The 14,427-nt window shown below is 38.6% G+C and overlaps 1 protein-coding gene across 1 annotated transcript in view; it reads left to right on the top strand.

The window, feature by feature from the left end:
* The window catches only part of brinp1 (bone morphogenetic protein/retinoic acid inducible neural-specific 1), a 127,527-nt gene that overhangs the window by 100,336 nt on the left and 12,764 nt on the right, over positions 1-14,427 (top strand). The window contains exons 6-7 of the mRNA XM_086300878.1: positions 8,485-8,721; positions 12,415-12,637. Of these exons, the coding sequence (XP_086157004.1) occupies positions 8,485-8,721; positions 12,415-12,637 (460 nt within the window). The remainder of the gene's footprint in view (positions 1-8,484; positions 8,722-12,414; positions 12,638-14,427) is intronic.

The following is a 14,427-nucleotide window of genomic DNA, read 5'->3' as shown; positions in this document are numbered from 1 at the left end:
ACAGGCTGGGTCTCCGACCCAGCACTTTGAGTTTTCTTTGTATTGTTCTTATTTTTTGAGATGTTGTTAGTTTTGTGTTATTTCCTATTTGCCTTTAGTTTAGGCAGTTATTGTTCCTGGGTTTTCTGTTTGAGTTCTTGCATTATTCATCACGTATTTGGTATGTTAAGTTTGTATTGTCATGTCTAGTTTTAGTGTTTCCTGTTTTATTCTGACAGTGTCATGTGTTCTTTGGTCATTGTATTTAGTTTCACTCCTCCTGGTCCTGTCATTAGATTCATGTCAGTCAGCTGTTTCCTCATGTGTCTCCACTTCCCCTGATCACCTCATGTGTGTATTTAAGCCTTCTGTTTTCTGCATGTCATGGTCGGGTCGTCTGTTTATCTTACCAGAGTTACAGTCATAGTCTTCGCCTGTTTTTCCACCATAGTCATAGTTACAGTCTTTGTCATAGTCTTTGTTTCTTAGTGGTTTTTTTTTTGTCAGTTTGCTTTAGGTTCCTGGTTTTAGCCCTGCAATCATCCAAATAAAGGATCGCTTTCTGTTTAAAGTTACAACTCCTCGTCTTCATCTGCCTTTGGGTCCTGTTTCCATTCACATCGGCGCACCCCGCCGTGACAGAACCACACTATGACTTGGAAAAAAAAGTTTAAAAAAGAAAAGGAAGCAAGTAATATACAAGCTAGTGAATCTAGTTGTGGTCAAAATTTCTCCTAAAGACACCTAGACTGCCTTTCCAAAATATAAGAATTTTCAAGGGGAAATGTTTTTCCCCTCCTTCCCACCCCTGTGGTCTGCTCTTTGTAAGCTGTGGGGCTGTGAGCCAAAGATAACACATTGCGGATATGACACTCCCTGGATATTCCCTTTGCTTTAACTTAAATTTAGATTAGAATGTTGTAGTGTAATCTCACATCAAGGCAGCTACCTATCAAAGCCTAAACTCAGTTTTCTCCCACAGTTTTGCTTTGTACAATATTTTTCAAATAACTCTTGTACTCTCTCTCCTTATTTTCTCACTTTCCTTTTCAGCAATCACCAGAATTAAAATTCATGCATGACTTAGCAAAGCTTTTATCTGTTAAATATGTACCCTCCCATTGCTTAAATGTAATATCACTGTGAAGGTTTCAGTATTACATTTTGCCTGGTTTGGCATCTGAGTGCATGCTATATGGAGTATTTTACTGGCAGTCCTTGGAGGATGAGTTATAAAAAAAGTGTTTTTTCTAGACACCCATGATGAAATCATAGATTCAACATAAATTATGGTATTAAGTTGCAGACAGTGATAATATTTGGCATGATACAGTTGTATTTTTTGTTGCAACCTAATCAATTATAATTAATAATAATATTATAACATAAAACCTACAAAGGCTTTCACCTTTAATGAATCTTGTTACGTTCCCCTGAGGGGTCTAGGCGGTGAGGGGGAAGTAACAAAAGGTGTCCAGGTCAGAAAAAGGAGTCAAGGAGGCAAAAGGGTTAAATTAAAGAGTTTTATTAAAGTAGCTCAACTAAGAGAGACAGACAAGCCGCTATCACCATTTAAGAAAAACAAACAAAACTCAGGCGTTGGTCAATAAAGTAAAACGTAAGCCAAAAAGAAAGAGAGCAGCTCACTAGCTGAAAACACGGACATGCAGCTCACTAGCTGAAAACCACCAAAACACAGCTCACTAGCTACAAACTCAACTAACACTCAGCTCACAAGCTGTAACCACACTAATGGCACTCTGGCCCAGACCTCACCTTTCCCTGGGCTTAAATACTTTTAATTACTGACGTGAGTCAGCTGTGTAACAGGGAAAGGTGGCACCTCAGGCAGAAGAGGTGGTGGGACACGCCCACACAGGCACCTTCAGGAGGAGGCCCTGCTAGGGCCGTAACAATCTTTTGAATGATTGGAACATACACTTTTTAGGAATTGGCTTGTTTGTGTTTTTTATTTTAGATCTGACTGAAAGATGCACACTATTTAGTTTTACTACAGCTGGGAGTTAAATATGCTTTTATTCTTCCTCATCAATTTGTTTTTTATTTGTTCATCCTCTCTCTAGGCTAACGCCTAAAAACCTGATGATATTGGTTTTGGCTGAATTCTCACTTTCAGCCTCCTCTGGGACCTAGAAGTAAAAATAGCTTACTGAGGAATGAGAATTAAATGAAAGAGGGGATTAACACATGGTAGGTAAATAGTCTAGATTTGAATGGTTTTCTTGAACTCTTGCAGAGTGTGTTTCAGGTAGCGAGACAGGAATAACAAATCTATTCCCTGCCACCTGATAGTATTTATAGTTTATTAATTTAGAAAATGTATTTTTAAGTGGCAAACCAGTAGGAGCTTTAAATGCATTAGGGCAAAGTCATAGAATATTGTTTGTGCAATGTGATATCCTACACAGAGCGACAAAACGTGTACTGGGGCTGAAAATTGCAAATTGGTAACGTATATTAACTGCATCAACGAACGATAAAAGGCCCAGCAACCTCCACAACCCATTACCCTGCAAGGATCCAATCACCTCCAGTATGGCTGTCATAAATTAGCACCAAAACAAAAGCAAACTAATTTGCTTCTTTCAGTCCCCACTGCATGCTTTTCTCTTTCTCCGGTTTCCTCAAGAGCCTAAATTGGAAGAGCCATGAGCCTATCTTGGAAGATTTATGAATATGTTAGAATAGCCTGAGCCAACAGTTTTCAAAGTGGTGAAGTGAAAATAAATTAAACTGGCCCTGTAGGCAAGTCGTGCACCGAGTGATGAATTAGATACTCATTGCTCTGTCGCTCGATGCCTGTCCCTCTTTTCAAGTGAAAATGCTGCAAACGGGGAACGACAAACAAGCATACAAATCAATTAAGTTTCTTTGATGATGGACTTGTTGAGAAATTGATTTGGGGACTATAAGTGTATTAGTAAACACACTGTTCTGGTTACCAGTGAATAATTTACTAAAGAAAAATATCTGATGTAAATCATAAAGAGAGAGGAGCACAACAATAAATCTACAAAGGCGTTTTCATCATCTTCCCCCCCAACTCAGTCAGCCTCTCTCTTTTTGCTCTGCTTCTTTTTCTGTACGCACAGAGATAGTAGTCCTGCTGCATTCATCTGTTTCTCGCTGGGTCCTGCAAAACTAAAATTATTTGACGACGTTTAGAAATTACAGGGTAACTTTGGCTATACCCCATGGTTTGTCGCGAATGTCTGTTGAATTGCCTCTCAGAAGGACCCATGCATTTTTGAGGCAACTCTCTCCTTTGTCAAAACACACATGCTTCTTGGCAAGACATGCTATAACATAGGATCATTTTAAAAGTGGATGGCTGCGAACACGTTTTTCACTTCTCTCTAACATGCTAAAACCCCAAACCTGATGAAATCTTTCCATGTTGACCTGGAGGTCAGCTTTCAATTGGAAGTGGCCATTCAGGTGAAAGTTTCGATTTGGTCTAGCATGATCATAAATCTCTTTTTCTTTTCTGCTTAGTCTTGCTAGCTGCCGCTTTTGAAAATGCTGTGGTTTTCCACACAGTCATCCTTTTAAAATGAATTTTTCTCATCAGTTCAGTTAGAATTGTATGTATATATTTATTCATTTATTTATTTATTATTGCATTTGGAAAGACCCATGCAGCACAGGAAGTGCTTTTGCAAACGCTTTTTGTATTTGCTCAAATGGAAAGAAATGTTGATGTGCATTTACAGAAAAGTAGTTACTTTATAATAATGAGGAACACTTTAAATGATTTCCTATGAAGTCAGAAACTGCAATGTCCATTTGTGTTAATGCTGTTAGACTATTAGGAGTACATATAACTGTAATTTTCCTGATATTATCATTTAAGTTATTGTACAGTAGATTGTCTAGAATTCAGGTTTATTTATTATAAGAAGAGTGTAAAGCAAAAAGGCATTTCTCAATACAAATAGATGAACAATATGTCTGCGTTTAGGGACGTTTGATGTAAAATTTGGACTTTTGATCTGATGTGTGTACACAGCCCATCGTGACACTTTGAGGGCAGTTGTATGTTTTATAACTGAAATGGGAATGTCAGAGCTTGTCATATGTCTGCCCCCCCTCCTCTCTGGGGTTCTCGTAAAACATGTGATTTCTGCAAGAGGCTGCAAAGGGTGTGCACGTGCGCATGTACATGGGCGTACGCGTTTCTCTGTGTGCATGCGCACGATTGTGTGACTAATACAATATCTCACCAGCCGAAGCCTACTACTACAACTGCTGTGCAGGGATACAAGGCAGCACATGACAGAACAGCTTGAACAGCGCAGCTGAAGTGCACATGCAGCCAACAGCAACCACCTATCTAATTACTTGCTGAAGCCGATTTTGTATTAGGACTAAAAATCATTTCTAAATTCTACTTAAATGGATGAACACTGTTAAAGTGTTAAAGTGGGGAAAAAAAGAAACGCTACAAGTCTGCAGTGGTGTCCTGTTGTGATGGTTTACAAAGTCAAAGGTGGGCAGAGAAAAGCAATCACCAAATTACTTTTTACTCTGACCCATCATGTATATCTGTGTTCTGTGTGCAGCACAACTGACAATAATTCAGCATCATGTCGAGCTCATCCACCTCTCTAGACCGCCTGCCCTGCTCAATTCAGCAACTGCTTCAGCATGCAATTTCAGCAATTCCTCTTTTTTCAGATAGCAGGGACAGCGAGCTCTGAAGGCCAAGACCATTTTTATAAGTAATTTGTGCTTTTACAATGATTGCTGCACCTGCGTCATCAAAGCTAAACTTATATAGAGATATTATGTGGGACATATGTTTGGTCTTTTCACGGACACATATCATGGATTTGCAGGCTCTTGCATCTCAGTACATCATAAGGTATGTTGTCATTTCATGAAATATCTTTTTTCTTTTTTTGCTATTTCATATATACACATTTTATTGTATGCTTCTGTACCACAAAAACCACAGGAAAGGAAGGAAAAAACATTTCAAATGTGTAAATACTAATTAAACTCACAAACAATTATTCTCCACAACATTTTTTTTTTTTTTAACGTACTGTAACGCTAAATTTTGACATCTCAAGCTGCTTCCCTCTAAAGTGCTTAGAACACTTACGATAATCTGTGATAATCTACTCACCAAAGATACACCAACACATTATCCATTTGAATGCTAAGTACACCTCATTCAGAACTTTAAAAAATGCTAACATATTCTGAGAGCTTAGAATAGCTCCAGTGGAACATGTTATCCTCTGTCAGGCCCAACACACACATACACCTACACACACAGAGGCAGAGACCTAAAGCGCTTTATGCAAAGAAATGAAAAGTGGATAAATAGCTACTTCAGCTGCACCTTTACCTCATAGCTTGCTAAGAAATAGGCAAACGCAGCAAATCTCATATGGTGTATTAAGTATATAGGATCAGCAAGAATGGCTGGGTAGGCCTAGACTGAAGAGAAACAGACTCTTATCCAGTTCAGAGGTCTTTGGTTTTGTATCATGGCTGTACCGATAACCTCCAATGGTAATTTAAAGCCTCCACTGAAGTAATGCACTTTATTGCACCAGTGGATTAAGTAATGATTATTTTGTGCAATTGTGGCCACACAATGGTCAATTAATCTTTAATGAAACTGTAACTTATGAGGCGGAGCGTGGCTTTCCAATAAGCAGGCAACTGCTTGCCAAAGCAGTTACAAGCCTCAGTTGCGGCCTACACACCCTATCTATCACCATGTAAAAATAGAGCACTCTCGAAAAAGACACAATGAAAAGGCGAAGTCACACTTGCAGAGTCTCAGATTTTAGCATTCATGGAATGGTAGCGGGCCTATATCTTCCAAACTACGTGAAGAAAATATATCAGCCTCGGATGTATGCAATGAGATTAACTGCCATTTTGAGGTGCTATTTATTTATTTAGAGCAAGCCAGGCACATGGGTTGCAGGGAATTATTTGCACTGACAGAGCATGAAGTTGGGGGTTATCAAAGAGCTGCACAAGAATTCCAATACAGTACAGTTTCATTTCAGCATCTCCTCCTTAATCATGGTAAGTATAGCTCCAGTATGTAGTGTTGTCCTTGACATGCACCTGCCTCAGAGCCACATAGAGAGAAGGTTTAAACCTCATTCATTTTGAATGTATTCACGTGTTGTTGCACTAACACAGCAAAGCCGAGTAAGTCACAAAGATAAATGTTTTTACTCTGATTAGTTTCTCATTTCATTTTTGGCCTGCGGGTTTTAATTCTCTCTCTCATTCTGCAATGCACTAACAAACGCTGATGGATTTACTTTCTGTTCATGACATCATTCTGCACACGAGTAGAAGGACAAGACACCACATTTCCAATTCTTGAGTGTATGCTCAGTGCGAGAATGTAGAGGAGAGCAGACGAGGTGAAGAAACGGGAATGAGGAGAGTGATTGATGGAGTGAATGCGAGCCAAAGGATGATGGAGAAGAGTCAAAGGGTATGTGCATGTGTGTGGCCAGTAGGAGTGAGTGTAATGAAGTAAGACAGTGGAGATCTGTGGGAGGCAGAGAGAACGGGACATAAACAGTGAAAGAAGAGACTGGAAAACAAGAAACTGTAAGACAAATAGTTCCTGCTGCAATTGTCCTGTTGCAAGAGTGATATCGGAAAAAGAAAATATGTACATGTTGATGCAGAGATTGAGGTATGAGGTATGGTTAGACAGACGAGGGAAGGGGGGAGGGCTGAGGCACTCGGTGTTATTGTGCACCCGGCCGCTGGCACCAGCACTGTCAGTGAGCAGCGTTGATCCGTGAACTTGCCATCTGGATTTTCCCACAAATCACATTAAAGTTTCAAGCCCAGGAATACATCAAGCTAAATGAATATTGGATCCAGACAGGCCTGATGGAGAAAAAGCCCTGTGCAACCCAGCTCTTTTGTGGTCAGACATGATCTATTCATCCTCTTTACTCCCACCATCCCTTCTTCCTTCTGTTCTCCTCTTCCCTGATAGGCAGTGGTTCTGATGAGCTGTGCAGGAGAAAGGCACTTATTATTAAATAGGTACATATTACAAGTACAGACTCTAGGACAAAGAATATGCGAGTAATTAAATTGTTGCAAAAGGTAAAACTACTTGCAGAAACCTGAAATTTGATCTAAAGTAACATAATCTAAACAAAAATATCCCTGAATATCAACCTTTATATGAATTATAAAACACTGCAGATTGAAATAACTAAACACAGCGTGCATTAGTTTTAATTCTTTTACCTGAAATCAGCTTATGTTTTAGATCCCACTTATTAAGGCCTTAATCTGTTTCTCAATTGCACACAGTTATACGTTTATTGTAGAGTATGTTGCAGCTAGAAATAAGGAGGATTAATTGCTGCATGTGCATACATAATAAGGGACACTGTTTGACACCCTGACAACACATTGAAAATGATTCATGAGCACAGTATGAAATTATATGCTTACTTTCCCTTTCATTTTAGCAACATTATGTTGACTTTGCATAAATGGATTTCAGTTTTCACCGAAAGGTGAAAATAATATGTGTGTGGCAAAAATAATGCAATCATTCATCATTCAATAACATGTTTTGTTCAGGTTCCTGGTTGCATATTTTCTGCTGAAGCGCTGTTTGTGCTCAAGTAAAAGCCATTAAGAAAATATGGCCTCGCCAAGATTCTGTTTCATACAAGAAGGAAAAAAATCTATTTAGTTCTTTTCCAATCCAGTGGCTTGTAGAGCTAGGGATTTATTTTCCCCAGGCTTGGACTGAAGAGAAAGCCTGTACTGTTAGTTGTCCAGGCTTCAGTTGTGTGAGATCCCCAGAGTGAGATATGGATTGGCTTGGAGTCTAGAAATTATAAATACCTTGTCAGTGATAGTGAAGGCTGAAGAGGTTCAGCTTCAGCTCTAAATTGGGCTGAAGAACACGCATTCAGCTATTGAGATTTCTCTATAATTAGCAGAATGCTGCATAGTTTGGGTATGCAAACCACAAGCAAGTATGAATGGTAAGACACAGTAAAGTACATGCATGCATGCTAGAAAACGAATGCTGTGGGAGATAGCTTCACTGCTATATGCGAACCAATACGACACACAAGAGCAGGCATAAATCAAGGATTTATACATTGTCATCGTGAGCGACCCACCATAGAACAAGCAGTTCTAGCTGAACAGAGAAGATTGCTGGAGCACATCCTTTAGAAAAAATAAATGAGTACTTATGACACAAAGCAATCTTAGAGCAGTCAGTCAATTCATTGCTTTTTCCCTCTTTTCTGGTAACTTGGTCTGTGGAGAGATGCCGTATACATCTCAAGATACAGCAGCATGACAGACAACATTTACCTCATATTTTTCAGCATATTTTTAGATATTGTCTTTTTCAAGATGGTTTCTTCTATTATATTTTCTTCTGTATTTTATTTATTATCCCATTGTGTTTTTTAAAAAACCCCTGTTTCACATTTATCTGTTTTTCAGGCCTGCAGGTTATTTTCCCAGAATACCTGCAAGAGAAATTTGTCCAGTCAGCTCTGAGCTACATTATGTGCAATGGAGAGGGGGAATATGTGTGCCATAACAACCAATGCATCTGTCAGTGTGCCGAGGAGTATCCCCAATGCAACTGTCCTATAACCGACATCCAGATCATGGAGAACACCCTGCTGGGGATGTATGAGTCATGGGCAGCCTCCTACAAAGACTTTGAAAGCTCTGGTAAGCTTGAATATCCTTCTAAATATGATAAGAATCATCAGATCTCATGTCCATGCATTTAAAAATTAATCTTTTTAAAATTTCTTCTTTTTTGTTTTGTTCAGTTTTACAATTTTCTATGAGAGACAAACTGTCATACATTTCGCCCCTTTAATTCTGAAGTGCTTATCAAAATTTGAGCTGAGGCAGCTCTGTGTTTTTTCCAACCCCCCCCCCCAAACCCATATTAATGAAAAATAACGAGCACCTTTAAAACTAGCATACATTTATATTATGCTGCTGCAAAGGGTCAGCAGCCTTGGCAATCTTGATGATCAGTCTTCATCCTCAACTAAATCGATGCATTTAGGAGGAGATCAGAAAAACACTCACATGGGACTGTGACTTCTTTTTTTTAATGACAGTAAATAGCAAAATGATCACGTAACCAGATGCTAATTACACAATGTAAAGGTGTCTGTAGAAGTGAGTGCAAATGCAGGCACAAAGGCGGCAGTAGAAGTTTGGACACAGCAGAGAAAAAACACATATTGTGCCTTATTGTTTTATGGCAAGGCACCATGTATATCTATTATTAATACGAAATAAAAGTGTCTTGATACAACCTGCCAGCAACAGATAAATATATTTATGCACCATAGGGGTAAGTTAATGTTAGTCATGAAGGTCACTGAGTGCAGTACATCTTCAAAGAAGTACTTGAAAAGAAAGAACACTGGAAGAAGCCAAATAAAAGAACATAACTTCTTTTCAGACCAAAGCACAAAGAGTTGTGCGGCCTCTGCTAAACATTTGAAAAATAAATGCTTGAGAACAGGTTCAAAAACCTCAAAGCATCAGATTGACATATGATATAGACAATCTGTATAATTCAGCATGTGTAAATGTAATGACAGGGCACATTCAGTGCCTGCTAATATTTGCAGCACTGGAGTATTCTGCTGCTTAAACTAAATGGTACACCAACATTGGTTTGTGGAAATGTTCTGTAGGTACTATAGAAAAGAGAGCTGATGTGACACTACACGATTCATTTATTGCTTAGCATTCCTTTCAAAAGACAGAGCTGTGGCAGTATAACATTACTGGCTGTGAGAAAAGCTGCAGCTGCTCTGCTTATGCTCATTTTAGCTGTGACTGTTGCTTTGTTGATATTGCTCAGACTCAGCTGCATTTGTAGTTGAATGTATTCAGTGAATTTCTCTCATTAAACTTAGTCAAGAAAAACATAATTATGCAATACATGCTTGGATTTTACAATAGTTTGTTTTTTTTTTCAGATATAAAACAACAGTCAGGCTATCAAACAATGCCTGTATGTGGTTAGTATGTAGGTAGTTTATCTGGGTATATACTGCCTCAGCACTGAGTGAGAGCACTGACCAAACTGGTTTATCTACTTATTTAGCTACAGTGATTCCCGAAGTTACACCTGTTCCTTATGAAATAGGCTATGCAGACATTATTGTGGCTGAAGATAAAACGAAGGCAATGAGCCAATACGCAAGTTATTGCAAAGTGCAGTTTTAGTGTGAAGTAAACTTTGTCCTATGGGATCCAAAACAAATGTTCACATACACAAAGATAACCCAAGTAAATGCAAAATGAATTTTTACAAAATTAAGTATGTTTTCCGAAAACCCTTGGGGATCCTAAAGATGAGTTTTTGGCAAATGTGACATGAGCCTTTGTCTTCTGGTTTTCACTTTGGAATTCTCCCATGGATGCCATTTTTCCACAGTCTCTTTCTTATCTTTCTTGTTGAATCATTTCTTCATTTGTGGATAATGGCTGTCATCATGGTTTGCTTGAGTCCAAAAACCTTAGAAATGACTTGTAGCCCTTTTCAAATTGATGACTTTGCTTCTCAGCTGTTTCTTTAAATTGTGGCATGATGTGTTGCTTCTTGAGACATTTAAATCTACTTCACTTTGTCTGACAGGTTATATTGGACTCTTTGATTCAACGTGCTGGTAGTAATCAGGTCTGAATCTGGCTAGAAAGGGGGACATTTGATTTTTTTTTTTGTTTGTTTTTTATGTAGGGCTTGTTAGGTCCTTTTGATAAATGAAAATCATGAATTAAAAACATTTTAATTTAGTTGGGTTATCTGTGTATAATAATTAAACTTACCCAGTGATCTGAAACAGTTAAGTGTGACAAATATATTAAAACTACAAAATCAACACGAGGGGAAATACTTTTTTACAGTACCATAAAGTGCTACATCTGAGTATAATTTAAGGTCATTTTTTAAAATCTACAAGCTCCTGCTACATAGTTTAGTTTATCTAATGCCACATCAATTGATTTTCTTTGATTGTCTCAGATTTTTATTTTTTATTTTCACTTTTTTATACAAATGGCATAGGATATCCGTACAATCTGGTGAAAAATACATGTGATACAAAACAACAAAGTGAAATGTAATGGCACAATGGGTGAAGTATGGTTACATTGTGAGAGCTTTAATCTCTAGATAAGGTGTGCTGGATGGCTTAAGATAAGGACTATGTGGAAGCACTTTCAAGGAAGGAGTCCTTGACGGCTTTGAAGCCTGTATAAAAGGACTTGGCAACTATTAAACTGGCATTGGGAGTGACTCAATAAAAGCGATGTTTTTTGGTGGGAGAATCAGATATATCTGAATACTGAGTGCTGGAGACACCCGGCTTTTCTAGGAAAAGGGAGGTACCTGACATTTCTGAAAGCTGGGTGGAGGGATATGGCAAGTTCAAAACAGGGGAGAAGAAGAAATCTGGCTTCTTTGAAGAAGAAGAGGAAAGGAGCTCTGATATGCCTGTGCGGAGGGTGGAGGAAATTCTGACATTTCACGGCAATGGTTGAAAAGGGGTTCTCAACTGTGGTTAATTCTGTTAAACTGTCTTGAGGAGGACTGCAGGAGGGTTCGGCTGTACAACTGCATCTCTTGAATATGGGATTTGTTGTTCACGAACAGAGTGGAGCAGTTTTTAACTGTGTCCAATAATATTTATGTCATACTTTTCATGGTAGACTATTGCATCAAGTTTATAGCTTTAACAAACTTTTTGCATTTTTAACAAACACTATAAATGCAAAATTATTGCTCTTGTTGTTCGTCTACTTTTGAACTGTATTCAGTTTAAACTGTAGGAATTAAAATGTTTAATTAATGAGCTTAGTATTAAGGATGGATGAACAATGAGTTAATCTGAATTAACTGACTCAGTTGATTAGCACGCCAAATAAAAGCCTCTTTGTCCATGTGTATTTTTGTCCATTTGTATTTTTCAAGCATCTTCATGCTCATTGTTGCCAAAAATTGAAGCTATCGTTGAAAACAGCAGTTGTCTATGGAGGAGACAAACAAGAATTTTTAGAGGCAGAAAGAGGGACACAAGGACAATCATCACCACTGGTTGGAACAAATTTGTTGAGGCAGCAATCTTGAAAAGGTGTCGGGGAGCACAGAGTGAGAGGGTGTTTACTGCGCTGAGAGTCTCATTTCTCTTCAGATACTCACAGCAGTCGAAGTACAAAAAGCACAGTACAGACATGAAAAAAACCATGTCAAACCTCACGTTTGAAGATATAAACTTGGAAACTATAACTTATAAAACGTACTTTGTTGCAAATATTACAACAACAGTTGTCTCCAGCTGTTTTTTTGTTTACTTTTGTTCTTTTAACGGTTCCCTCTCTGTCACCTAGATGAGTTCAAGTCATTTCTGAAGAGGCTGCCCTCCACTCATTTCCTCCCCATCAGCAGTGTGCATCTTCTCTGGGGCAGCGACTGGGATTTGCAGGCCCGCTACAGGCTTCTTCAGAGCTCCCTGGAGGTGCAGCGACTGAAGATCCAGCGCACCGCCCGCAAGCTCTTCAGCCTCAGCATCCGCTGTCACCACAATCCCAACCACCAGATGCCTAGGGAGAGGTGGGTAAAAAAAAAACTTAATTCAATGTTCTGTTCAAAATTAGCTATGAATTTACTCGGACAAGCCTAAGGTGCTGTTTCTGGTCTTAACATTTTTGGGATATCTGCTTTTTTTAAAGTAAAAGAAGATATTAAAATGTATCTTGCAGAGGAGTGACATCTTTCAGGGAAATTTCCCTTTTGGATTGATGTATGGGTTCTGTTTTATTTGGTGCTCCTTGAAGCGTGCACAGTGAGGATGACATCCATTATACATTTTAACTTATGGTTCTGTTGTTTCTGTCCATCAAGTCAACTTAGTGCTGAGGCTTGCACATGCCGAAAACACTCTACCTCACTCTTGTATTTCACTTTGCAATCTAAAAGGGGGGGAAAAAATAGCTGTGGGAGTTTTCTTGATAGGTCATTGCACACATCTGTCACCACCTACTGCAGTTGCAGCTTAAGAGCCTTGCTGCGGATGTGCCATTGTGTCAGCGCTGCATGAAATGCCAGGAATTTTCAACCATCCACTCTAGCAAATATCAGAAAACACTATGCAAAATATGCAAAGTTCCTGGCTTCCACATGAAACACCCCCAAAACTGTTATGTGTAGGGGATGTCACCACATAAATGGAAACAGAATCCGTAAAATATTCATTTAAGTGGTCTGAAAATGAGCCGCTGTCAACTGTCACTGACAGAAAAAGAGCACACCCACATTTGTGCGTGAGAGTTGGCAAAGGTTTGTTCTGAAGTGTTATCAAAGAGCTGCAGTATGCGCTTCCCCGTCCATGGAGTATGCATCAAGAGTGCCTGATGGCACTGGAAATAAGAGCTGCATGTTTATTTGCTTGCTTGTGTAAGACAACTTTGCATCAGATGAAGGAATTATTTGGTTTTATTATAACCGTGTGCATTTGCAGTACATATATACGTACAACATTAAGATTTTCCTTTCCGTTAAGATATTACCAACAAGGACTCCAGTCCTTCCATTTTTTCCAGTCAAACTATAACAGATAGTCAATGAAGAGACTGAGGCAAAGTTGAAGGCCTGTGTGTTTAAGATGTGTTCCAACGCATCTTCATGTCAGTCAGGCTGTGAGTTGATGAAGATGTGAAAAAAAACTATATTGCTTGGTTCCAGAGATGAAAAACTGGTGCATCGGGATTCGAAATGACAGCAACACACATCCCTTGTGAGAGATCATTTGTCCCCTCTCCAGTTCATACTGTATATCAGACCCCTAGTGGGAAGGATCCACTTGCTATTTTGCATTATTCTACTTTGAGAGTAGTGTTCATCAACCTCCGAGATATTTTACTGAAGAAAGAATTGTATTTGTACAAGCTTGCTTTTAACCCAGAATGTTTTTAACCTTACCAAACTATGATTCAGCGTAACGAAGGTAAACCTTGATAATACCCATCATCAATATGTAACTGATAAATTAAGGTTAACCGTTAATAGTTTGCGAAAGGTTAACAAATCCTATAAACATTATTTCAGCTGATATTAAGTTAAAGTTTACAATTGTTTAAAAGCATATGAGCGGGTGGCTGGACTGTGAACCTGAATAAACCTGGAACGGCTTTTTCCACTACTATTGTATTTCTTTTTTATATACAGGATTCACTTTTGCTTTTCTTTAGTTTAGTTGTTTGGTTAGGTTAAGGAAAAGATCATGGTAAATGGTTTTTAACCCTGCATGGCTTAAGATTATCTAGTGCATTCAGACTTCACTTTTGTTCTTTGTCATGCCATGTAAATCTTCATTATGAAGCCTTAATAACAGTGAAATGCAT

This window comes from Aulonocara sp. 'chitande type north' Nkhata Bay, linkage group LG7, assembly GCF_057382095.1.
Source record: "Aulonocara sp. 'chitande type north' Nkhata Bay isolate Kocher_YH1m ecotype deep benthic linkage group LG7, A_spYH_male_GT1.1, whole genome shotgun sequence".
NCBI lineage: Eukaryota > Metazoa > Chordata > Actinopteri > Cichliformes > Cichlidae > Aulonocara > Aulonocara sp. 'chitande type north' Nkhata Bay.
This window is presented reverse-complemented; position numbering and strand designations above follow the sequence as displayed.